The following is a 27,138-nucleotide window of genomic DNA, read 5'->3' as shown; positions in this document are numbered from 1 at the left end:
AATTTGACTCCTGCCTTATCTTGCAGTCCTTTAACAGAGGCCTTTCAAAATGTGTATTCTCCAGTTCCCACCAATTGTTTTATTAGCTTTGCTCGAAAAGTTTTAAAAGAATCTTTCCTCCAAGAAGCTTTTGTTCCACCTGTGTTTGAAAGTGATCAGGAGGGAGTTGAAATTAAACCAGGTGTCTCATGGAGCAGTTTTTAATTAAGAGCTTGTATCCTGGGGGGAAGAGTCCCCTGAGTCTTGGTCCTTTTCTGCGTCCTCAAGGGAACACACCTGTTGCCTGCAGCTCCCCTCCCACCAGCCACCCTGCCCGCTGCCTTCTGTCTGCACTGTCAGCTGTGTCCTTGTGCCTCCCATGACCCTCTGGGTGCTGCATACTGGGTGCTTCTGAGTTCACCACTGTTGAAAAACAATGCTGCTTTCAGGGTTTCTTCACAGTGTAGTTTCTGAAGTTCTAGGTCGCTGGAAACTTTTTCAACTTTTGGTAAGACAGAAGAAAGTGAATAAATATATATTAAGCCAAACACTTTTGCTTTCAAAGCATTATACCTTGATGTTCTTTTACTATTGACTTTGTAACCCTTTATTGTCTATCACTTTAGTAACACATAACCATAGTTTTTTTTTTTAATTCAGCACAGGCAGTCTGACTTCTGCCCCATCATTGTACATTCTAACAAAAGAAAGAATCCTCATGGGTTATTTCTTTGTATCATCAAAAAATGCATTGCTGGTGAAAATTGTTTAAAAAAAAAAAAAGAATGTACTTTTGGAAGGGGGGTGAGAAATTGTCTTATTTTCTCATGATAATTTGTTAGTAATAAAAAAAAGTTGTATAATTTTATAATAAATACATATTTTAAAGAAATGGTAGTCTATAAAATTCTTTTATCAGTTATATTTGTATGATAGCAATGAGATGAGGTATTTCACTGCTAGACAAACAAACTGGGGCCTGGTAGTGGCGCACCTGGTTGAATGCATGCATTACCAAGTGCATGGGCCTCTCTTCAAGCCCCTGATCCATACCTGCAGGGTGAAGCTTCACAAGTGGTGAAGCAATGTTGCAGGTCTCTTCCCCCCATACCCTTTCAATTTCTCTGTCCTATTTAAAACAAAACCAAAAAACACCTTAAAAGTGCTCAGGATCTAATCAAGAGCATTGTGCATGCATGTTCTACAGTCTTCCAATTAAGCTATTTCCCTGGCCATTTTATTACTCAAGCTTATTTTTCCCCCTTAAGATTTATTTATGTATGAGATGTAGGGAGAGAGAACCAGAGCATCATTCTGGTACGTGAAATGCTGGGGACTGAACTCAGGACCTTGTGTTCACAGGTCAGAAATTCCCACCTCTTGGGCATCCAGATAAGAGTTACTCGTAAGATAGTGGTTTTGTGGTGGAGATGAAAAAAAAAAAAAAAGTCCTAAATATAAGTGGTTATGTAAGAAAGCAAAGTAAGTACTGTACTGCCTTCTATTAACTTGGAGACCATCCCAATTTTAAACACTCATCTTTATTGATAAAATAGGTTTCTGTACAGTATAGACATGAATTTGAAGTTCTGCTAGAAAAAAAAAGTATATGATGGGTAACAATTGCCATATATTAAAATTTTTTTTAAAACAAGATCTTAAAATGATATCTAAGCAAGAAAGCTAAGAATAGATTAACTCAAGTTGGTTACAAAATAATTATCAAGTCATCTTCTATAATAAAGCTGCCTCGGTGAATTGCCTCATAGACTTAATCTCAATTGTGTAGCATATTTTAATTTTGACTTGGGACAAAATCTGTATGGATATATGTGCCACCAACTTAAAAGGATACTTAACCTAGAAATTAAGAGAAAAGCTTAAAAATAAGAATTGTCATTTGTTTATAAATCTCAAGGCCTCTGAATGAGAAAAGAAATCTACTGAACATTAATGGGCCATCAGCCCTTGTCTGTTCAACCAAACCCACCAGCCTTACCCTAAACTTAGAAAATTCTGAAGTGAAAAGTAGTTTTGAATTTTACCAATGTATGAAACTACACATAAAAATTATATGAAGTATATTTAACAAATAATACACAAAAGTAATTTTCCTATTATGCTAACTTTTAAATAATATAAATGAATATATGTAGTTGCATTTGACATTATTTTTTAACACGGAAAAATGTAGATTTCAATTGATATTAAAGCACATTCTGTTTCTGGTGATTTGTAAAAATTAACATAGTGGATATATATATATATATATAAATATTGTAAAAAGTAAGAAAACACAAATATTCTAAAGTCATAAATTCTTTCCCATACTGACTGAAAGTTTATAGAAAAAAATTTTTAAAAGGTTATGAGAGCTAGAGTGAAAATAGATTCAGGTTAAGAATAAGATCCAGAATAGATTAAGAATAGTCCAGAATTTTTCTTTTTGAAATTTTAATTTATTCTTTCTGTACTGCTGCAGGTTATTTTTTAAAAAAGGTTCTGTGAGCTGAGGAATTCTCAATTTATCCTGAAACCACCACACCTTTGTATATCAAATACTTAAACCTCTCTGTTAGCTAAATGAGCTTTGTAATATCCTTAGATCAACCAGAGTAAAGAAAAGCCATCACTGACTTAGAACCAAAACTTATTCTTTCAAAGGAGTAGTTTAACCTACTACATATATGCCTTTTAAAGATCTTTCGTAGAAAGTAGTATTCCTTCTTTTTCATTCCTGAAATATTTCACATACTTGAGCAAGTTGTGGACAACTATTAACTGAGAATTATGGTAAATTAGCTAAAATTAAATCACCTCTTTTTTGGTACATATAGAACATTCCTACCATCTTTAAAACTGAATTTTCTTTGATAAACATTTAAATTAACGGGAAGGTAGACAGGCAATTATTAAAGCTGAATCTCCTGGTACACAAAAGATTTGGTAATTCTGACATGAGGGTCTTCCACTCACAAAACCATGCGTGACAAGCTATGTACTGTAAACAGTGACAGTTTCATGAGCTCTCAGACATTAATGGGAGTGTACATATTGATCCAAATCTCCCCCAGGAAGCCCACAGTGCTGCGGAAGGTTCCTGATATGTTTAGCTGTCACTGCAGAAACCTTGACTTGGTTCATCAGGGAACAAAGGTTTAGTTCCTACTTTTCAGTACATTTTGGAATAACTGTAACTGTCAACTATGCATGTTTTGGTTGCTGCTATCTCTTAAGAACTGTCATTGCCAGTTCATTGGGGGTGGGAGGGGGGAAAAACAAATCGTGGCTTGGAATTCTGCGTCCTGTTCATCCCTGCTTTCTGGGGGCTCAGCCTCAGAGCACATTGGGGCCTTCGAAGAAAACTTCAGCTCTTCCTCAGACTCAGGTCACTAGTGGTCACGAGTGCTGACAGGGATGTGCTTTCTGACAGGTCATCTTTCCGAAGGTTCAAGAAGGATTCTCGAGTTATCTGCAGGATCTCTCTCAAACCTTTGTTTTCTTGCTATAAGAAGACAGACAAAACCAAAGACACTGTTACTAAGGTAGCTTCATATCTGAGAAGTGCCAGAAGAAGGCATGATAAATAAAAGAAAAAGCAAGCTCACCCTTGGCAGAATGTACTATTATTTTAGTATAGCTAATGCTAATTTTAGTGTAGTGAGAATAATGTATTAATAAGCTTCTTTATTTAAGCCTTGGGAATCACCCTCAGAAACTGTCCTTTTGCTTCTGTTTTTAATATTTTATTTATTTAATGAGAGAGACCAGAGCACTGCTCAGCTTTGGCTTGTGGTGGTGCTGGGGATTGAACCTGGGGCATTAGAGCCTCAGGTATGGGAGTCTTTTGCATAGCTACTATGTTGTCTCCCTAGCCCAAGAAACTGTCTTATTTATGAAACTGTCTTATTTATAAGTCCACCGCTCCTGGCAACCAGTTTTTCATTTTTTTTATTCACTTTTTTTTTTTTTAATAGCACACACAGAAATTCAGAGGAGAGGGGCCAGACAGTGGCACACCAGGTTAAGCATACAGAATATGAAGTATAAGGACTTGCGCAAGGATGCTGGTCCAAACCCAATGCCCCACCTACAGGGGGGTCACTTCACAAGTGGAGAAGTAGGTTTGCAGGTGTCTATTTTTCTCTGTCCCCTATTTTCCCCATCCCTCTCAGTTTCTTTCTGTCCTATCCAATAAAATGGAAAAAAAAATGGCCACCAGGAGCAGTGGATTTGTAGTGCTGGCACCAAGCCCCAGTGACGACCCCAGAGGCAAGAAAGAAAAATAAATCCAGAGGAGACAGGAAGACAGAAAGGGAGAAAGAGACACCTGCAGACCTGCTTCATCACTCATGAAGCTTTACCCCTGCAAGTGGGGCTTGAACCTGGGTCCTAACACATTCAACTGGGTATGTCACCGCCTGGACCCAGAAATTGTTTCACTTCATTATCAACACTATACATGAAGAAACTAACATCTAGAGTTGTGTTGTATGCTTTACATTGGGTTCTAGTTCTCCCCCACCAAGAGAATTAGATCAGTCCAGTTAAATTTCGCGGCCCGCTTGGCCCCGCCCCGGAGGAACCCCGCCAGAGTTCCTGAGTTCCGGAGTTCGAGAGGAAGAGAGAGAGGGCCAGAGGGTTCCTGAGTTCGAGAGTGCGAGAGTTTTCAGAGGGTTCCCCAGTAAGAGAGTTCTAGAGTGAGAGAGTTCGAGGGTTCCTGAGTTCGAGAGTAAAAGAAAGAGTGCTTGCGCCGTCGCAAAGAGACAGCAGAGTTCTGTTTGGTGATTAGTTTGTCTTAGTTTATGAATAGTGGTTACTGAATAAAGAAATACAGCTTCCCTGCCCAGCCGTGTGTCCCTGAGTCTTCACCACCGCGAAGCTAGACCCGCCCAGCAAGAACCTTCCGAAATTTTAACAACAGAGTTGTATTTGTATACATCCAAAAAACCTGTGAGTAATACCAGAGCCCCTCAGAGTTTTAGTACCCTCAGTCCTTTCCATGAAACATGAGATGCAGGACAAGTCATCTGGTTTGCTTCCTCCTTTGGAGTTTTTGGTGGGGAAGATCAACTGGGTAGATTGTGTTTTTTTGTTTGTTTGTTTGTTTTCCAAAAAGGAAAGTAAATCAAATCTACTACTGGAAAACAACTTTGTCTACTCCTCCATTTGCTGATCTAGTAAATTTGCTGATGTTTAAAAATAACATTTTTTTTTCTGGTATCAGGGTCATTATCACTGGGGCTCAGTGCCTGCATGACTCTATGACTCCTGGCAGGCATTTTGCTTTACTTAGATAAGAGAGTGAGAGATGGGGGTGTTCATAGAGGAGAGGAGACACCTGCAATGCTCCAGGCACTCCTCCATTGCCTATGAAGCCCTCCTATCCCTTAGGTGGGGACCAGGGTCTTGAACCCAGGTCTTCCCTCATGGCAAAATAGCACTGCATCACCACCACCCTCACCCCAAAATAACATTTTTTTATGAAATAAAAATTAAGTTTTTACTTTGAGGTGATTGTAGATTCCCAAGAAATTGCAAGAATTGTGTACCCTTTACCCAGTCTTCTATTGCTAGCATCATTTGAAATTATGGTAATAATACCACAACTCACATACACGATACTGGGTAGAATCAAAACACTGAACACAAGGATGCCCCGTGCTGCCCTTTTATACTCAGACCTAGTTCTCTACCACTTTGCCTTCAGTCAGACTTTCTAAAGCAAGAACCAGTTTGTAGGTTGTTAATGTGAATTAAGTTTTACTGAAACATAGGTTAAGTCCACATTGTTCTCTCTGCAAAGCTGCTTGTGTTCTAGTGGCTGCAGAGTAGAGGAGCTTGTAGTGGAGACTGGTCGCCAAGGCCCAAAATACTTATTACTTGATCCTTTATGAAATAAATAAATAAATCTATCTGTCTCCTGGTTAAGTGCACATTACCATTCGGAAAGACCTGGGCTCGGAAACTCAAAGCAGAATCTGACTGAGTTTGGAGTACGGCACCAAAGTAAAAATCTCTGGGTGGAGGGTGATGGTAGATGTTCAGCTACACTGGGGACGCACATACATACAAACCATTGCTGGTGGGAATGGTGCTAATATACACTCCTATTACCTTATAGTCTCATAAATCACTAGTTAATGGCACAGGGGAAAAATGGATCGAATGTCTCAAATTTTTTGATGCACAGACCACAGTTCTGAGTACATGTTCCTTCAATCTAAGCACTTAAAGACTTCAACTTGGTAATCACACTGAATTTTAAGTGTGCTCAAATTGTTAATACATTTCTAATAATGACTTGTTCTTTGAAATATTAAATCTCCTAAAATCTTAGGCCAGGCAGAAGAGAATCAACTGGTGGCGTCACTTTATAAGATAGAGCCTAGTGGGAGTCGGTGGTAGCACACTAAGCGCAGATGGCGCAAAACATAAGGACCTTCGTAAGGATCCTGGTTTGAGCCTCAGGCTCCCCACCTGCAGGGGGAGTCGCTTCACAGGCAGTCAAGCAGGTCTGTAGGTGTCTATTTTCCTCTCCTCTTTCCGTTTCTCTCTGTCCTATCTAACAATGACAACATCGATAACAACAATAACTACAACAATAAAAAAAATAAAGGCAACAAAAGGGAAAATAAATAAAAAGATATGTTAAAAAATACAGTCTAGTATTTATAGCCAGTAGTTACCCCCCACCCACCCCAAGTGTCCATTTAAAAAAAAAAAGTTTATTTATTAATGAGAAAGATAGGAGGAAGGAGCCAGACATCATGTGGTACATGTGCTGCCAGGGATTGAACTCAGGACCTCATGCTTAAGAGGACAGCAGTTTATCCACTGTGCCATCTCCTGGACCACAAGTGTCCATTTTAAAAAGTAGGATGTATCTTCTGGCATAAATCTTCAGCTGGACAGCAGGGTGAATTCAACACTTACTTCCAGCTGAAATATCCGTTCCTGCTCTTTGCAGCCCTGTTGCTCGTCAATTTCAATGGCTTTCCTCATCACAGCTGCCATTTCAGTTATCTGGTCCACATGTGCCTGTAGTTCCTGAAAATGAAGAGATGCGAGTTGCAAGTCAGTGAAATACATCATTATTTCCATATTTTGGATCCTCTCCTTGTTATAAAATCTGCAGTGCCACTTGGTACAAATGTAAGCTTTTTATATTACCACTTATCACACGTGTACTATGTCAGACTGGCATTCCCAAGAAAGCTGATCATGAACATGCTTTTGACATTAGATGTTATATGCGGGCTAGAATTATGGATCAGCTGCATGGCATAACCTGACAAAGGGCCCCTCGTACTTTACATTCCTCTTCATACAGTATGATCAGTAACTTACTGATTTTTTTTTTTGCACCTATACTGAACTATTGATGAAAATAATGGGGATGGAAACAACTACTGACAAACTCAGCTTCTCCCCCCACCCCTGACCCTTAAATTCTCACGATTCATAAATTCTTTTCATAGTATTCATGACTGTAAGTGGGTCTCAGTCCAGGTCAGAACCTCTCCTGGTTTATAGTTCTCCTACAAAGCAGAGGCTATACCTTGTTTATAACTGCCAGTTGCTTATCATATCAAGTGGCCTCCTGCAAACTGTTACAAAGTCATTTCAGGGAGTTGGGCAGTAGTGTAGTGGGTTATGCACATGTGACGTAAAGCGCAAGGACTGGTAAAAGGATCCCAGTTCGAGCCCCCAGCTCCCCACCTGCAGGGGAGTCGCTTCATAGGCGGTGAAGCAGGTCTGCAAGTGTCTATGTTTCTCTCCCCCTCTGCCTTCCCCTCCTCTCTCCATTTCTCTCTGTCCTATCTAACAATGACGACACCAATAACAACAACTACAACAACAATAAAAATTAGGGAAACAAAAGAGAAAATAAATAAATATAAAAAAATTTTTTTATCATCCTTCATGGACCTGATAAATGACATACTGGGGGTTGTATTGTTAAATGGGAAACTGGGGAATGTTATGCATGTACAAACTATTGTATTTACTGTTGAATGCAAAACATTAATTCCCCAATAAAGAAATAAATTAAAAAAAAAAAAGAACAGACATCCATCTTTGGCACAGCAAGTAACATACGTTTATTCCAATCTCTTCATATATATATTTGCACAAAGTGTCAGGCATCATGCTAGTTAACAGGAAAATGAAGTCTAATTAAGAGATGTTTCTTGGGGGGTCGGGCGGTAGCACAGTGCAGGTGGCGCAAAGCGCAAGGACTGGCTTAAGACCCTGTTTGAGCCCCGGGCTCCCCACCTGCAGGGGAGTCGCTTCACAGGCGGTGAAGCAGGCCTGCAGGTGTCTCCTCCTCTCTGTCTTCCTCTTCTCTCTCCATTTCTCTCTGTCCTATCCAACAATGATGACATCAATAACAACAACAATAATAACTACAACAATAAAACAACAAGGGCCAAAAAGGGAATAAATAAATAAAAAGATGTTTCTCGATTTCAAGGAACTTGAAATTAGGCTCTAATGAAAGAGCTGGAAAGATTTCCAAGGAACAGAAACTTGGAACTAATATTCTCAATGAACAGTTTCTATGAGCTGACAACTAAGGGTTTTTTCATACTTTTTTTTTTTTTTTTTTAAATCAGAGCACTGTTCTGCACTGGTTTATGGTAGTGTGGAGGACTGAACTTGGGACTCTGGAGTCTCAGGCATGAGAATCTCTTTGCATTACTATTATGCTATCTACCCACACCTGGTTATTTCATACTACTAATGCCAGAATTCAAAGCAATTAATACTTCCCAACATGAAATCTCTTAAGTAGCTGTATACACTCTATTTGTAAGAAGGACTAGAAGAGGATAGCCCCCCCCCCAAAAAAAAAAAAAAGAAAGTGTAACTACAAAACTACTGAAGAAATGAGAGGGAGAATTTTTGTTTATGAAATACATTTGGGGGGGAGTCCAGCGGTAGCGCAGCGGGTTAAACGCAGGTGGCACAAAGTGCAAGGACCAGCTTAAGAATCCCAGTTTGAGCCCCCGGCTCCCCACCTGCAGGGGCGTCGCTTCACAGGTGGTGAAGCAGGTCTGCAGGTGCCTATCTTTCGCTCCCCCCCCTCCATTTCACTGTCCTATCCAACTATGACATCAATAACAACAACAACTACAACAATAAAAAAACAAACAAGGGCAACAAAAAAGGAAAAAAAAAAGACATTTAGGGGCCAGGCGGTGGCGCACCTGGCTAAGCGTTCACATTGCAGTGTGCAAGGATGCAGGTTGAAGCCCCTGGTCCCCACCTACAGAGGGAAAGCTTCACAAGTGGTGAAGCAGGGCTGCAGGTGTCTCTGTGTCTCCTCGCTCTCTACCTCCATCTCCTCTCTTGATTTCTGGATGCTTCTATTCAATAATAAATAAATAAAAATATTAAAAAAGAAATACATTTAATAACTATTTAACCAATCAAAACTTTAAGTATTAAGACACTAATTTGTGGTGTACAAAAAGTGCTACTTACATTTAAATGAATTAAAACCAAATACACTTTTAAACAACTGACAACTTGGTCCCTTGGTTGCACTAGTGAGATATATATATATATATATATATATATATCCATCCTCCAGGGTTATCGCTGGGGCTCAGTGCCTGCAGTACGAATGCACTGCTCCTGAACGCTAATTTTCCCATTTTGCTGCCCTTGTAGTCATTATTGTTGCCCTTGCTGTCATTACTGTTGTCACTGCTATTGTTGTTTTTGGATAGGACAGAAAGAAATTGAGAAAGGAGGAGGGGAATACAGAGAGGAGAAAGAAAGATGGACATCTGCAGACCTGCTTCACCACCTGTGAAGAGACTCTCTCCCCTGCAAGTGGGGAGCCGGAGGCTAGAACTGGGGTCCTTATGCCAGTCCTTACACTATGCGTCATGTGCGCTTAACAAACCGCTGTGCTACCTCCCTGCGCTACCTCCCAGCCTCTACTAGTGATACTTTAAATGCCGGACTGCCACCCAGGGTTGGTGGCTTCCACACCAGATAGTACAGGTTAAGAACACAGGGGTCGGGAGTTGGGTGGTAGCGCAGCGGGTTAAGTGCACATGGTGCAAAGCACAAGGACCAGCATAAGGATCCCAGTTCAAGCCCCCGGCTCCCCACCTGTAGGGGAATCACTTCACAAGTGGTGAAGCAGGTCTGCAGGTGTCTGTCTTTCTCTCCCCCTCTGTCATCCCCTCCTCTCTCCATTTCTCTCTGTCCTATACAACAACAACGACATTAACAACAATAATAACTACAACAACAATAAAAACAAGGGCAACAAAAAGGAAAGAAATAAATAAAAGCATTGGATTCTTTAAAAAAAAAAAGAACACAGGGGTCACTGGGAAGTTCTACTGGATAGCTCTCAAAGTGATTATGGCAGCAAGAATGAGATTGAGACCAACTTTTGTACGATCTACAGCAACACAAAGAAACTTACAGGTTGGGGAGACAGCATGATGGTTCTGCAAAAAAAAAAAAAAAAAAAAAACAACCTCTGAAGTGTCTGGGCATTCTGGTTCTGTCTCCCTGCCACACACCTTCCTTTCTGTATCTCAAATAAATAAATAAATAAATAAATAAATAAATAAATAATTTGATGGGGCCAAGAGGTGGTGCACCTGGTTGAATGCACATGTTACCATGCACAAGGACCTGGGTTCCAGCTCCTAGTCCCCACCTGTATGGGGAAGCTTCATGAGTAGTGAAGCAGGTCTGTACATGTCTTATCTTTTTCTCTTCCTCTTTAATCTCTCCCTTTGCCTCTATCCAATAGATAAAATTAAAATCCCTTCCACTATAAAGGGGCACAGTGCTAATAAGAAAGTTAAGTGTAGTTATGTGCCTTAGCAAACTGAATAAAGGTAATGAGAAAATATTTGATTTTCAATAATGTTCTCGGTTTATGATATAGGAGTCTATGGTATGGCTCAAAAGGCTATGCATTAAGTAAATAATTACTGAGTTTTTTAAAACATAAGAAAGCTTTTTCTTCTCTTTTCTTTTTTCCAAGACAAAGTCTATTTCGAATAAAATAGTTGTGAGACAAACACTCCAATATTGTGACCTAGAGGTGGTACAGTGGATAGAAGCATTAGATTCATGAGCATCAAATCTGAAGTTTGATCTCCAGCTTTGCCTGTGCCAGAGTAATACTCTAGGTCTCATTAATAAATAACGTTTGTAAAAACCAAGTGGACAGCATTTTTATAGGCCTAGTCCATCCATGACTCAATTATTACTCAATGCCATTTGGGAAGAATCACAGATATTTTAATAGACAGGGGAAGCCGAGACCTGTGTGTTCAAAATTATTGTAAAGAAGTGTCAGCAAGGTAACTCTTAAACTCTCTTGAAATGTCATTCACCATTTGTAACATTTATTTAGGCTTAGTTTGAATCTGCTAAGTGAGACCTACCACAATTGAGTAAAAAGAAACAGGTAAGAAAGAAGTCAGAGTTTGGTATGATACTTAATCACAGCATGTAATAAGGGGCATTTGAAACTTTAGTGATTTCAAACCAAAGGACTACCACCTGTAAAAAATCTGAACTAAAACATTTCACCTAACACTTGGATGGGACAAATTTTTTTTTTATGGAATCATGTTAAAATTGCTGTTAACCTCTTTGACGTTCAGAAAAAGAGTAACTGTTTAGAGCTTACTGGTTTTGCAGCAACAGTTAAGGAGAGCAACAAAATAAAAAGCTGGCTGAAATCACCTTTAAACATGCAATGACCAGGAGGTAGATAACATAATGGTTATTTAAAAGACTCTCAGGCCCGAGGCTCCAAGGGCTCAGGTTCAATCCCTTGCACCATCATAAACCAGAGCTGAGAAGTGCTCTGGTAAAAACAAAAACAAAACAAAACAAAAAAATCAACCTGCAATGACCTAACAGGTTATGTCTGAAACAAGGCACAGAAACTTAAGCACAGATCTAAAGTTTCTACACTGTGGCCAGAGATGTAACTATGCTAGAGTATGTACTTCACATATATGAGGCCTCTGGGTTTGGGGTTTGTTCCCTGGCAGCACCAAACGTTTCTGCTTCCAGAAGCATTCTTTATTTTTTTAATTTTTTATTTTTTTAAGAAGCATTCTTTAAGATTTTCACTGGTTTGCTGATTTAATCTGTAAAAGGCTTTTTCTAACTGGACCACCCTTCCACCCACAACCCAAAGTTGAGTGTTTTTATTGAGTGTACATTCTGATCGGCTTCCAAGCGCCTCCTCTCCAGTCCGTGTTGAGGTGCTTCAAGGATGTGCTGAGATGCATCAAGGATGACTCCTGCAGACTGCTTACGGTGTACCATGTCAATCTGTAGTACAGAGTCATTATAATGTTAATACGGACTCTATCCGTCATTCACAAACTGAATGAGTGTTAGTTCATGCGTGTTAGCCAGCTGTTTGAAATGTTTGCTTTTTTAAGATTTCCAAAAAGGCCATCTGTTTAAAAAAATATATAAAAAAGTACTTGGGTGAAAACAACTGCTTCTCAAACTTTCCAACATGTTTTTAAATGTGTCCTGGTAAGCTTCTAGATGAAAGCAAAATTCTGTGTTAGGGCAGCCTCAAAAGGATCTAATTCCTCCACCATGCTGTGCTGTGTAAATTACACAATTCTTTGTGTTTAGGCCTCTCAGAGCACAAGCACCTAAACACGGGTTGAAATCTCATCTTTCTCTGTCCACGTTGGTCACTCCCTCCTCCTACTCCCCCATCAGCTCAGAGCTGGATTTATAAGGATGTTTCTGTTTATTTCCTAACACCATCCCAGGTTCTCCTCATGATAATCCATCCTGCTTCTGCTGAAATCCCAGCAATAATTCAAATTTCCATTTTAGTATGTATCCTATCCTACCTTACAAGAGCATGTTGTGTGTACACTATTAACTCACATGAGAGAGCAAGGGAACTGGTTCTTTGTTGTTCTTCCATAAATAATTCCTAAGCTAGCATGAGTCCTAATGCATGTCTAACTGAGTCTAAGTGTCTCCTTTTTGGGAAAAATAAAAATCACAAACATTAATATGTATTAGTTAGAATTAATAACAAGGAACTTAGTCATTTTATGGAAAGTAAGAACCAACACTTATTGATAGATGAAGAATCCCATCTATGAAATGAAAAAGAGTGGTTTACAGCTATTTTAAGAAATACTTAACTTTGTTAATAAAGCAGCTCTGGTAAACGGTAAAACCTGATGTGTCTTAGAAAACTACTTATGTCACAGATCCGACCAGATGAAACCAGTCAGCTACATCATCTTATTCTAAGAGCTACTATGCCAGAGTTCTTTGCATCTTAATTTAATTTTGTAGGTTGTGGAACAGAAGTGCCTGTTGAGTTTCCCCAAATTTTTATTTTACCAATGAGTTTAAGTCAATCTTTGTTCCTAACAAAAAAAGCCAATTATATATTTAAATTGAAGTGCTTTTAAGATCAACTTACTAACATTATTCATTCAAAAGACTACCACTCAAATGTCCCACTTGTTCCTTTTAGTTAGGAGGTAAATGGGATGCATTGGATCGACCTTCTCGTGGTGCATCCCGTGAGTACCCATTCATTGGGGAAACTGACGATCCTTCCTAGCCGACTGAATCCACATGGATCCCAGTCACTTTCAAAGCCAGCAACAAGCAGCTCCTGACAGCTTTCAACCTGACCTGTTGACTGGCTACGGAAGAAGGGCAAACGCTAGAAGAAGAAGAAGGAGGTAAATAGCATAATTAGGTAATATTAAAGCCTTATTTATTTGGTTTACTATATTACACTTGTGTAGACACAACAAAAATCTATTATTAACTTCCTTACTATGTGAGGCTGTCCCACAAACAGCTATTTATCAGACATTTAAGTTTAATAGTATTAACAATTTTTAAAGTACCTATTAAGTAAAAGATGGAAGAAATACTTTAAATAATAGTAAATGTGCTTTAATAATTGAGAAAGATAAAAGCAGATTCTACACAATGTTTCTGCTTTTATTTGTAACTGTTATGAGTGAGGTGAACATTATGCAGACAGGTCACAGCCTCCTATCACAATGTATCCTACGACTTTCACTTCACATCCACATTGAAATCCAGTTTAAAATACAGACAGAGAGGGATTATCCTACTTCTATTCACAACAGTTGCAGCAAACACAGGCACATAGATGCACAGGAATAGATGCAGATGCCCACAAGTAAGATAACCATTAGAACCATTAGGGAAAACACTAATTTCTAACCAGTTCAGCTCTCTCTCTAAAATTTATGCTGTTGAGTGACTCTGGGGGTGGGGCAAAATTGAAAAGGTTTGTTCCTCTCCTCATCCCATGGTTTCCCAAATATTCAGAATCACCTATAGTAGGGATAAGTTAGGCTCAACGGAAAATAGTCTTAATACCAATTAGTAATTTAAGAGCAGATAATTTTATAGAAATAATTTTGAACAGACTTACCTTTATTTCCCAAATAAAATTTAGTTTTTAGTATACATTAAAGCTGCTAGAGAACAACTGGAGTTAGAATAATAAAAACAAAGTGAGGGAGTCGGGCGGTAACACAGCGGGTTAAGCTCAGGTGGCGCAAAGCACAAGGACTGGTATAAGGATCCCAGTTTGAGCCCCCAGCTCCCCACCTGCAGGGAAGTCGCTTCACAGGCAATGAAGCAGATCTGCAGGTGTCTATCTTTCTCTCCCTCCTTTGTCTTCCCCTCCTCTCTCCATTTCTCTCTGTCCTATCCAACAATGACGACATCAATAACAACAACAGTAATAACTACAACAATAAAAAAAACAAGGGCAACAAAAGGAAATAAATATTTAATAAAAACAGAAAGTGATATAATTAGAAATGAGGATAAAAAAAGGGAAAATAGAAAATTTAAAAAATATAAGTTTTTCTTTTTCCTTATTTTTACTACTACCACGGCACTGCTGGGGCTAAGTGCTACCACTACAAATTCACTGCATTTACAGGTCTTATTCATTTTTCCTTTTTTAAAAAAAATTATTTTTTTGTTAGGACAGAGAGAAATTGAGAGAGGAGGAGGAAGAAGAGAGGGAGAAAGATAGACACCTGCAGAGCTGCTTCATTGCCTGTGAAGCTTCGCCCCTGCAGGTGGGGAGTGGGAGCTTGAACCTGGGTCCTCAAGCATAGTAATGTATGTACTTAATCAGGTGTGCCACCGCCTGTCCTCCAAGATAAAGTTTTCAATAGCGTATTAAAAAAGTCTGTGATTAAAAAAAAAAATCTAAAGAGGGTTGAAGGAACTGTACCCCTTTTCCTTTTCAAATTGTATTTATAGAGTGGATTACCTTTGAGTGCTGCTCTTTAAGCTTCATTATTATACCCGGATCATCTTTTTTGCTAGCCATTAGCAATCTAAACATTTGCTCTCGATATTTGCTCATTATAAGTTCCAAGGCAGACTGGTGTTCTTCTAGGGATGTTCGTAATTCTATTAAGAATAACAGTGTATTTTATTCCAATGAGTTAAGGATGTATAAAATATCCTCCTTTATTTTATATTTATTGAATGAGTAATTTACAAAGAATATTGTAAAAAGAAAACACAATGCATAAAATGCCAATGGAGTCCTATATTAGTTTTTCTAGATGACCATTTAAAACTACCTTCTGAGAATAATTTCAGCATTTATTAAACAACAACTATGCACCAGACAGTGCTCTACACTAGGAATGTCGAAAGGTCACAGAGCTTGAATCTTAAGTGGAGAAAGAAAAGAAATTTTTTAAAAACCCATAGCACTGCTCAGCTCTGGCTTATTGTGGCGCTGGGGACTGAACCTGGGACTTTGGAGCCTCAAGCGTGAGAGTCTCTTTGCATTACCAATATAGACTGTCTCCCCCAACCCACGGATATTATTGTAATAGAAAGTGTGAAGTGCGGAGTGGAGCTCTACCTGAATACCTAGTAACAGAAATCTGGAGAAGGTAAGAACTTGGTGAAAGTGTCACAGAAATATAGTATTGAGATGAACTTTATTCCTGTTGTTGGAAAATGAAAAAAAGGATCTTGTATGAGAGGAATGAAAATGGATGGTGTGTTCAGAAAACTCATTTGTGGTGGAAAGAACAAATTTCATGAGCAGAGAAAGAAGACAGAAAAGGCTTGGGACTGACTCTTGAGGAGCGACATCACAGTACTGCTCCATCAGTTGTGAAGCTTCCCCTATAGTGGTGGCCAAGGGGCTTAAGACTGGGTGCTTGCTAATGGAAATGTGTGCTATCTGCTAAGGAGCCAGAGCCTGGACTGTTTTCCCATTTTAAAAAATTTGGGGGGGCTGGTTGAGTGAACATGTCACCATGCACAAGGATTCAGGTTTTCAGGTTTCATCCCCAGACACCACCCGCAGGAGGGAAGTTTCACAAGTAGTGGTGCTGCACATGTCTCTCTCCCTCTCCCTCTCTAGCTTCCCCTTCCCTTTCGATTTCTGCCTATATCAAATAAATAAATAAAAATTTTAAAACCTTTTTTTAAAAATTTCTTTATTGTCTTTACTTATTGGATAGATACAGTGAGAAACTGAGAGGGAAGGAGGTGATAGGGAGAAAGACAGAGAAACCTGCAGCACTGCTTTACTGCTCGCAAAGCTTTCCCCCTGCAGGTGTGGACTGGGGGGCTGAAACCCGGGTGCCTGTGCATTGTAACATGTGTGCTCAACCAGGTGCGCCACCACCCGGCCACACAATAAGAAAATAAATAAATTAGTTAATAAAATATCTTTAACATTTAAAAAAAAAGATACTAGTTAGTCCCTAGCCCTAGTATAACTAAAGCAGAGTAGAGTTTTCATTTGATTTTCTCTACAAAAGGATAGTAAGTCTTGCCTTTGTTTTCTTGTTGTAGTTCTCTGATCTGCTTGTTTTCTTGCTGGATTCCCATCACTAATGTGGACCGCGGCCGGTGTCTTGCAACTTCATTAAGTTCTTGAATTTCTTCCTGATACTAAGATTAAACAAAAAGAAAAAAAAAAGAACATGTGGGGAGACAGTATTTGACAGTATTTACTAAGCAAGAATAAGAAAAATAACCCTGTTAAAATGGGTAAATCAGGTCACGTTCTGAGGACCTAAACAGCAGCACAGTAACTCCAGTGACTCAATTCTGCCTCCTACGCCGGGCAGTTCCTACGAAAGCATATCTGAAGTGTTCTTACCACACATTAGTAGCAACTGATGGGAGACTGGGGAAGAAAAAAAAAGGGAAAACTGAAAAGGGTAAGCCAAGCTATTTTGAAATGTTATTTATTTATTTTTTTACTTTGAAATTTTAATTAGAGTACACTACAGAAAATAAAATTAGTAGTATTCATCAGGCTCCTGCTTCCACTCGAAGCATCTCAGAAGCACTGGTGAGAGCCCACCTGCTTCATGGCCTCCACACGCTTGTTGAGGGCTGTGGTTTGCTCAATCAGAGACTCGGCCGCATCATCGTGATCCCGCAGCCTCTCTACCAGTGCCTTCGCGTCAGCCAGGGCCTTCTCGATTGTGCAACTCATTTCTGAAGCTGGCCTGTAGTTAAAGTGAACAAGTCAAGACTCAGAATGAGGCCAGCATACACCTTATTTTAGTTCCTTTGTCAACATGGATATGCTTGTTTTTTCTTCTCCTTCGACACCAGGGTTATCACTATGGTTCTGACACATGATTCCTCTACTGCTACACACTTTTTTTCCCCTTCCCCCCTCTTTTTAAGATAGAGCATGAGAAACAGAGAGGAAGAGAGACAGAGAAACAGAGGGCCCAGGTGGTGGGGCACCTGATTAAGCATGCACACTATAGTGCACATGGACCCAGGTTCAAACACCTGGTTCCCACCTGCAGGGAGAAAGCTTGACAAGTAGTGAGGCAAGACTACAGATGTCTCTCTGTCTCTTTCCCTCTCTAGCTCTACCTCCCTTCTCAATTTCTCTCTGTCTCTATCGAATAACAAATAAGTTAAAATTAAAAAAAATTACTAGGGAGAGAGAGAGAAAGGGAGAGAGGTAAGGCACTGTAGCAGTGCTTGCAAAGCTCCCCTGTGGTGGCTGTGGGCTTGCACCTGGGTCCTCGTGTATGGTGAAGTACATGCTCTACGGGTTTGAGCCATCTCCTAACCCCAGCAGACAGACTTCTTAAGTCATATTTGTTACAGAATTATATTATATTAGTCACTGTCTGGAAAGGAAAAAAAAAAAAAAGCTTGTCACCACACCTGTGATTTTGCTTCCTTTAGAAAAGCACAGATCTGGAAGTGAGTTGATAATTTCCAAACTAAAATTAGATCGCACATGAAGGATTTCCAGACATAATCAGAATACATTTAACATCAGAATATATTTCCAAATATGTGGTAAGGACAGAGGTATCTAATCAGCAAGTTTTACAGGGGATGGAAATTGAGCACTCTCTTTGTGGACATTTGTGAAAAAGGTCTTCGCAGTGGGTCTGATGGCTATTCAATCAGCTGTCAACCTTCCTAAGGAAACCTTGCTTCTGATATATAACTACACTGTAATCTAACTTCTAGATTTTTTTTTTTTAGTAAGTGTAAAAATAAAGTTTTAATTTAGAGCAACAGTTAGCACGATGGGAAACATCATATATAGTGAAAATCAATAAATAACGGCCTTTTTTTCCCCGTTGTTGTGGGGGCTTCACCACTTTGGGTAGACTTTTTCAGGTAGAAGGAAGAAACGGGGGGGGGGGGAGTTGCAGCACTAAAGCTTCTTTCATTTTATTTCTTTTTTAAAAAATATTTTTCTTTATTCATTAATGAGAAGGGTAGGAGGAGAGAAGAATCAAACATCACTCTGGCACATGTGCTGCTGGGGATTGAACTCGGATCTCATGCTTGAAAGTCCAACGCTTTATCCATTGTACCACCTCCCGGACCACTCATTTTATTTCTTTTTTAGGGGACTGATGTTTTACAGTCGACAGTAAATACAATAGTTTGTACATGCATAACATTTCCCAGTTTTCCACATAACAACACACCCCCCACTAGGTCCTCCTCGGCCATCATGTTCCAGGACCTGATCCCTCCCCACAACCCCAGAGTCTTTCACTTTGGTGCAATACACCAATAAAGCTTCTTTCAATGTAGTGAGGGTTAAGTTCAAACCTGGGTGTACACATGGCAAAGCACTCTATCCAAATGAGCTAGTTTGCCAGCCCAATAACTGTTAAAGAGACTAAACACAGCCTCCTTAACTGTTGTGAGAAAACCTAAAAAAAACCTTTTTTTTTTTTTCCAATTTAAGACTCTCAGAAATTTTCTCTTTAATTTTCTACATAAGTCATTCTTTTCAGTGCTTTAAAAAAAAAAAAAAAAAAAGACTGCTAAATTTACTAGGCCAGAAGACAAGTCTCCAGAAGTTAAATTAAAATTCTGGTTGAATTTCAAGTTAAGGACTGTAGTTCAGGAATGTCATCCACTTGAAGAAAACAGGACTTTCCTGCAGAAATTAGTGCTGACAGCAGTGCAGGTCATATCAAGTTCAACAACAAGCCCCTAGCATACAGAAAAAGGAGCAAAGCAGGAAAGGGTAAGTTCAAGTAAGCTACATGCATAAAACTGAAAAGAATAACCAATCAGGCACTTTCACTGGGCTTTCATTTAACATCAGACTTACAACAAAGTCCCAAAAATGTAAACCCAAGAAAAATGAAAAAGCTCAGAAAGCATTCAGACTGTACTCTTGATAATTTATACCCAATAGCTAAAGCAAAGGGTCTATTATTTTGCTATTAGATGCAGGTTCAAACCTAAAATAAGAAGGTTTAATCAAAATCTTATACACGCTGCCAATCTGGAAAAACATTTTCAGAGAGCAGAAAGCCTTGATGCACATGCCTTATTATGTGCAGGGCTCTCATTCCCCACACCACACTCAGCAAGAAGGGAACTCTGGGTGCCTTACTGCTGCTGCTTCTTGCTCCCCTCTCTGTCAAACTCTTTTTAAAAGAAAAATGGAATACTGGGTATAGGAAAGGGAAGTGACTCAGCATGTGCAAGGTCCTGGGTTCCCTCCCTGAAACTAAAATTTTAAATAAAAGCTGGAAAATAATACAACTTTGGACTCCTTAGATATAATAGTAAAAACATTTGTGTTAAGATTTGAGAGGTCTAGATATAAAGTCTCTGGAAATGCCATCAGCAAAAGAGCCATCAATAGTGCTAGTACTTGCCCCTAAGGACAGCTGTCTAAGATGCTGCTCAAAGTGAGACAACATCTAACAATGCCTTGTCTTTCATCTGAACTTCTGGTGGGGCAGGGGAGGGGCATATGAAAATTACACACGGACAGTTATAGAGCTCAAGTGGTTGCACTCTTCCCACCAATTATGTACTCTGTCCAAGGACAAAACTACAAGGACAGATTATACTGTTTGAGGGTAGGGTACAAAGAGGGAAAACCTATTCTGAATAGTGGCTGGTTCTTCCTCCATCCTGATGGTGGTGGTGGGTGGTTACGGCTGTAATCCAAAAATGGGTCAGTTTTAGAATTTGTTGGTTAAGGCAGTCCCCACGGCTTTATATTTTTGAGATTTGTTTATTTTTCTGTTTACTATGTACAAGGGGGAGAGTTTTGCATGAAGTGGAGCACAGGAAAGAGGCTGACACAAGTTAGAGCATCATTCCAGAACATGTAGAATGGAACTGGGAACCTCAGCCATGAAAATTCAATGACAGTTGGGGGCTGGGAAGTAGCGCAACAAGTTAAGTACACCTGGCAAGAAGCCCAAGGACTGGCATAAGGATCCCAGTTTGACCCCCGGGCTCCCCACTTGCAGAGAGGTTGCCTCACAAGCAGTGAAGCAGGTCTTCAGCTGTCTATCTTTCTCTTCCCGTCCCTCCTCTCTTGTTTTCTCTCTGTCTTATCCACTAATAATGACAGTCTTAGTTTGGCAAGTGCTTAGTTTACCTGGTGTTTATTTACATGTGTAGTATAAGGGGCTGAGCTAACTATATTTTCCTATAGAGATAACTCATTGCCTTGGTCTCATTTATTGGACAAATCCATCCTTCCAGTGAGTTTTTAAAAAAAATTTTAAAAATATTTATTTATTCCCGTTTGTTGCCCTTGTTGTTTAATTGTTATAGTTATTATTGATGTCATTGTTGTTGGATAGGACAGAGAGAAATGGAGAGAGGAGGGGAAGACAGAGAGGGGAAGAGAAGGCTAGACACCTGCAGACCTGCTTCACCATCTGTGAAGTGACTCCCCTGCAGGTGGGGACCTGGGGGCTCGAACTGGGGTCCTTAAGCCGATCCTTATGCTTTGCGCCACCTGCGCTTAACCCGCTGTGCTACCGCCCGATTCCTCTTCCAATGAGTTTTAATGCCACATCTGCTGTTTAGTTGTTTTTTTTAAAAAATATTTATTTATTCCCTTTTGTTGCCCTTGTTGTTTTATTGTTGTAGTTATTATTGTTATTGATGTCGTCATTGTTGGATAAGACAGAGAGAAATGGTAAAGGAGAGGAAGACAGAGAGGAGGAGAGAAAGATACCTGCAGACCTGCTTCACTGCCTGTGAAGGGACTCCCCTGCAGGTGGGGAGCCGGGGGCTCAAACCGGGATCCTTGTGCTGGTCCTTGCGCTTTGCGCCAAGTGTGCTTAACCCGCTGCGCTACCACCTGACTCCCTGTTGTTTAGATTTTTTTTTTAATATTTATTTTCTTTTTTGTTGTTGCCCTTGTTTTTTTTTTTATTACTGTTGTAGTTACTGTTGGATAGGACAGAGAGAAATGGAGAAAGGAGAAGACAGAGAGGGGGAGAGAAGGATAGACACCTGTAGACCTGCTTCACTGCCTGTGAAGCGACTCCCCTGCAGGTGGGGACCTGGGGGCTCAAATCGGGATCCTTAGTTGGTCCAAACGCTTAGCACCACCTGCGCTTAACCCACTGTGCTACTGCCCAGCTCCGTGTTTAGTTTTTAGAAATAAATTGGCAGTGCTCCTGAGCTCTATCTGTGGGTCTGCTTATCTGTCTCTCGACATCAGTACCACTTGCCTCTTGTGCTATGTGTAAAACAAACCCTTGCTGTCTGATAAGAAAAGTCACCTCCTTCTCCTTCAAAACTGTCTGCTTACTCTTCCCTCTCTTCTTCTCCAGCACTGCTCAGGTCCAGCTTACCATGGTTCAGTGAACCTGGGACTTTGGAGCTTGAGGCATGAGTCTTTTTCTTTTTTTAATATTTTTTTTCCCTTTTGTTGCCCTTTTTTTTTTTTTTTGGTTGTTGTTATTACTGTTGTTGTTACTGATGTCATTGTTGTTAGGACAGAGAAATGGAAAGAGGAGGGGAAGGCAGAGAGGGGGAAAGAAAGACAGACACCTGCAGACCTGCTTCACCACTTGTGAAGCAACTCCCCTGCAGGTGGGGAGCTGGGGGCTCGAACCGGATCCTTGTGTCACATGTACTTAACACTATGCTCCACTGCCTGACTCCCTGTATGAGTCTTTTTGCATGGCCATAATGCAGTTTCCCCAGTCCCCATTTTTCCTTAAGTCTTCTCTCCAGCGTGATTCAATTCAAAAGGACCACTAGATAACTCTAGAGCAAAAACTTAAATTACTGGAAACTCTGACCTTGGCGAATATGACTTTCTATTTATTGTCTTTTGATAAACAGGGCAAGTATTTTATGAAGGAAAAAATAGACTCAAGGATTTTCAAAGTACAGAGCTGAAAGGCAGCACCAAGCATCAAGGAAAGAGCCAAGCTGGCAACAGAAATAGAGCCAATCCCTGGTCTAGTGCTCTCATGAGCCAAGGTGGACCCCAGGGACTGCTTGCTTTTTCCTCTGCAACAATTATCTGACTCTCGTTCGGTAGAAAAACAAAGCAAATTCCCTGACTACCACTGAATTAAAACAGATATAAGGCCTTCATTAGTTACTACTTTAGATGTTATTACTTTTTTTTTTTTTTTTACATCTTTTCTGCCTTTGACACTCACTCCACTTGTTTACTATGCTGGACTGAACTGCCTCTTTACTAACAGCCACAGCAGTGGGACTTCTACAGGCTGTCATAAACATTCTTCACGTTGCATAATGAAATACTACTATCAAGATGAATTGTATTTAAATTTTGCTTTATTTTATTTTTATTTTTAATGAAAAAAAGACACAGAAAGAAATACCAGAACACTGATCAGCTCTGGCTGATAGTGGTGCTCGGGGTTGAAACAGGCTTCTTGGGAACTGCAGGCACAAAAGTCTTTTGCATAATCATTATGCTATCTCCCCAGCCCTAAAATTGGATTTTTGTGACCATAAAAATATCTGCTGGGGTAAGAAATTATAAACAGCAGGTAATTCAAAGCATTCTTATAATAGCACTTGAGAAAAACAGTGACACAGGGCTTCACAGTTTCAAGAACCTGCATGTTCATTTCCTGTATGTGTGACCACAGAAATGCTTACTCTACTGTATAGTATGTATTTACCTGGCCATCTTTCCTTAAACACATGTGCTTTCCTCCCTTTGTGGGGATCAGTCATAGAACAGGAAGACTGTTTTCTACCTTTTCTAGCAAGTTTTTTTTTTTTTTTTTTTTTTAAAAAACACACAGCCCAGTTAAAAAAGAAGTCTCAACTTGTCTAATTTTATCATGCTTGTCATAATTAGTCACAACACAATTTACATTATTTTCTATAACTGGCCCAATTACAGGTGAACATTTTGAAAGCTGGTCCTCCCTTCCTCCCTGAACCACTTTCTCGCCCACTTTACCACCCAAAGACATTCACAGTCAGGCTCCTGGCAGAAGGCTCAGAACATCCTACTGCTGACAAAAGAGAAACTACCATCCACCCAAGATAGCAACTGCCAGCTGTCTAGTTTTAGAGTAGGGGCAAGAAAGTTGCAAAGAAATGGAAGTCACCTGTCTTTTCTTCCTTTAGTAGCAAATCAATCAGCTGTCCTATAGCTGGACATACTCAGACACATTGTGACTATTTCTATACATTTATCTTTAGATGTAAACAATATAGTTCAGTTAAAAACATTTATTGGTTTGTCCAGGCATGCATGAGGTCATAAGAACATATGCAAAAAAGAATATAAGAGCATTTTCTTTATATATGTATCCCACTACTTTTCAAATAGACACTTGTAGTAATAGCATACAGAATCATCGAAGAGCATAATAGTTGTGCCATCTTGTATAACCTTAACAGCAAATATTATAAGTGCAATTAGGTCAGGGGAAAGCCTGTGTAAGAGCATGGGACTTTGACATCAGAGGCCCTGAGGCCCCAGGTTCAATCATAGGTACCGTATGTTGAGCTCTCTGTTCCTTCTTTCATAAGAATGCATCTTAAAAGTATAATTGTTTGGGTAGCGCATCAGGTTAAGCGCACACATGGTACAAATTACAATGACCTATGTGAAGATCCATGTTTGAGGCCCCAGCTCCCCACCTGTGGGGGGATGGTGTGTCACTTCACAAGTGGTGAAGCAGGTCTGCAGGTTCTTTCTTTCCCCCATCTGTCTTTCCCTCCTCTCACAATTTCTCTCTGTCCTATCCAACAACAGCAATGACAATAATAACAACAGTGATAACAGCAACAAAATGGGGAAAATGGCCTCCAGGAGCAGTAGGTAGTGGGTTTGTAGTGCAGGCACCAAGTCCCAGTGGTAACCCTGGAGGCAAAACAAAAAAGAGAGTATAATTGTTTATGTGTTTTAGGAAAAAAAAAAGGGGGTTCTCATATGCAAAACAGGTCAGAAGTCTTTGCATATTAGCAAGGTTCCTTCTGACTAACATTTGGCGATTTTAATGGAACTAAGGGCTCCTATGTTGAATCTGTTTGCTATTCCATTATACAAAACGTCTAAATGTGTATACATAAATAATGTCTGCTATGTGCCAAGTACTGGGACAGCTTTTGTTTCACAGATGAATAAGACATGACTTCAGACTCAAGGTCAAATGTGCATGAGGCAGACACGTGAACAAATAATAAAACCTAACAGATACTTTAAAGAACTGCTCTAAGTGTGTGGGGGCATAGTAGTATCACCAATATCACCAGGACAAGTCTGTGAAACAACGCCAGAGCTATCAAATGTGCTTTGATAGGTGGTTAAAGAAAAAAGAATAGACAACCTAAAGGGAATACAGCATACACAAAGGCTCAGAACTATAACAGCGAAGGCCATGCTTAGGAGAAACAGCCTGCAGTCTCATAAAATTGGCTGTTAAGGTGCTTGGAGGGAAGCAAAATGAGACCAAAAGCTGAATGGGTGGAGAGAGACATGAAGAAAATAAAAAGTCCTGACTGGCATGGTTAGCAGTGAGGAAATCAATCACATCTGCAACACAGGTATAAGAATGCTTAATGATAAGATATATATATATATATATATATATATATATATATATATATATATATATATGATCTGACGACTGATGGCGGTGAACCCTGGTAGAGAGTGGTGGCAAATGTAGTGCTCCCCAAAAAAAAGAAGGGGAAAGAAAATACGAGCACTGGTAGAGAGAACATGCAGAACCAAGACATCCCTGCCAAAGGGTCTATGCGCTGAAGAAATCAGACGCCCCCAAACTGCCCTCTTTCTGGGACCCACATCAAAGCCAAAAGTCAAGAGGCAGCTGGTAGGATTCTGTGATGAGGCTGCACCCCCAAAACTCCCTGACTCTGGGAAGAAGCAGGGGCACCCGAACCAGATACATGGTCTTCATCAAGTGCCAGGGTGTGCTTAATAGCAGCCATCTCTGTCAAAGCCCCAGCTCCCACAAAAGTAAGAGAAAAGAGATCAGATAGAAGGAAACAAGTGCCTCAGCCAGTTTACCTCAATACAGGACTACAACTGAACCTAAGTACTGACCACGCAACTACAGGCCAGCTGTACAAGTCTTGCAGCCTTTGTTAACAACTGAGCCCAAGTACCAACCATGCAACTATGGGTCAGCTGTACAAGTCCTGCTGCTTTGCTAACAACAGAGCTCGAGTACTGACCATACAACTACCCGTTAGCTGTACAAGTCCTGCTGCCTTGCTGACAGCCTCCCCTACCCACCCCTTCCCACAGGCTCTAAGTCTGGGGTCCCCCTGGCAGTAGCATCTCTTGCGGCCAGTTCTCTCTGGGTTATGGTGGTGGGTGGGGGCCGCCCCCATGGTTCCTGTGCAATCTGGGACCCAGTCCTCACTTTGAATTCATTTTAGCATTTTAAAATAATCTCCTTCTCTTTCCTTTTTTTTTTTTTCTTTCTCCTCTGAGCCCTGCTCAGCTCTGGCTTAGTGCGAGGGTTTGAACCTGGGACTTTAGAGTCTCAGGAATGAGTTTTTTTTTTTTTTTTTTGCATAACCCCAACCCCCAGTCCTAGCTTTGATGATGATTCTTCTGCTTCATCTTCTTCCCCCTTCCCCATGGAGATAATTGGGAGAATGTGAGCACAGCAATTTGGTGGTGGGTGCATTGTGGAACGATGCCCTACTGTATTATCATCTTGCACAAACCACTGTGAAATGAGTAATACACATTAAAAAAAGAAGAAAAGAAGATTTCTCACTTAGGTTCATTAACGAGCTCACAGGAAACCCAGCCTGGCTTCACTTCTCCGCTAAGACCGCCCGGGGGTGGGCTGTCAACCCGGTCCCCCACGGCGCCCGCCGGGGTCCCGGGTAGACGAGGAGGGCGCGGGGCCCCGGGTGCCCTCTGAACTCTGCCAACAACTTTGCGCTTCTCGGTTCAGGGAAGCGGCGCTCAGAGCGGAAGCGCAGAGCTGCGGGCCGGGTTCCCGGGGCTCCCCGCCGTAGGGGTTCGAGAGGTCCACAGCCCCCGGAGGGGGGTAGGAAGAAAGGTTCCGCCCGTAAGCAGGATCCTTGAACTTGAGCCCACTTACAATGTCGGCCCGCTGGGGCGATCGCGACTTTAAGCCTCCTCCCGCGCGGACCCAAAGACAGACGCTTCCGGCGCGCTGAGCTCCTTCAGCGGGCGGACTCCGAAGCCGGCAGAGGCAGTGCAGGGCTGGACAGGCTATCAGCGTCGCGCAGCCCCATCCCGAGTCAGGGTTGGGGGCGGAGAGGGGGGGGAACCTTTGCAAGACAGCCTCGGGATCAGCGCTCCTGGAGCGCACTGGCCTCGCGAGACTTCCCTCCTCGGGT

At 40.7% G+C, this 27,138-nt stretch overlaps 1 protein-coding gene across 2 annotated transcripts; it reads right to left on the bottom strand.

The window, feature by feature from the left end:
* Positions 1-2,677: 2,677 nt before the first annotated feature.
* FGFR1OP2 (FGFR1 oncogene partner 2) lies at positions 2,678-27,055 on the bottom strand. 2 transcript variants are annotated; one of them, XM_007538667.3, is made up of 7 exons: positions 26,877-27,053; positions 17,381-17,528; positions 16,845-16,962; positions 15,308-15,450; positions 12,202-12,315; positions 6,916-7,029; positions 2,678-3,484 (listed from the first exon to the last, which is right to left on the bottom strand). In XM_007538667.3, exons 2-7 carry the CDS (start codon positions 17,513-17,515, stop codon positions 3,347-3,349), a joined length of 762 nt encoding a protein of 253 aa, XP_007538729.1. In that variant the 5' UTR covers positions 17,516-17,528; positions 26,877-27,053; the 3' UTR covers positions 2,678-3,346. The 2 variants fall into 2 exon arrangements, with proteins under 2 accessions (XP_007538729.1, XP_007538730.1); XM_007538668.3 differs by lacking the exon at positions 12,202-12,315 and having other exon boundaries at positions 26,877-27,055.
* Positions 27,056-27,138: the final 83 nt, after the last annotated feature.

Source organism: Erinaceus europaeus, chromosome 7, assembly GCF_950295315.1.
Source record: "Erinaceus europaeus chromosome 7, mEriEur2.1, whole genome shotgun sequence".
Lineage (NCBI taxonomy): Eukaryota > Metazoa > Chordata > Mammalia > Eulipotyphla > Erinaceidae > Erinaceus > Erinaceus europaeus.
The sequence above is the reverse complement of the archived record's forward strand: the minus strand, read 5'-3'. Positions and strand labels throughout refer to the sequence as shown.

Bases quoted from the DNA above. Each gene is read 5' to 3' on its own strand.
- FGFR1OP2 (XM_007538667.3), bottom strand. From the start codon at position 17,515: ATGAGTTGCACAATCGAGAAGGCCCTGGCTGACGCGAAGGCACTGGTA. The intron at 12,316-15,307 runs GTAATCCACTCT...TCTGTACTACAG, and splicing joins TTAAAGAGCAGCACTCAAAG to ATTGACATGGTACACCGTAA. The intron at 7,030-12,201 runs GTACACTCAATA...CTTCATTTTCAG, and splicing joins GCTTGGAAGCCGATCAGAAT to GAACTACAGGCACATGTGGA.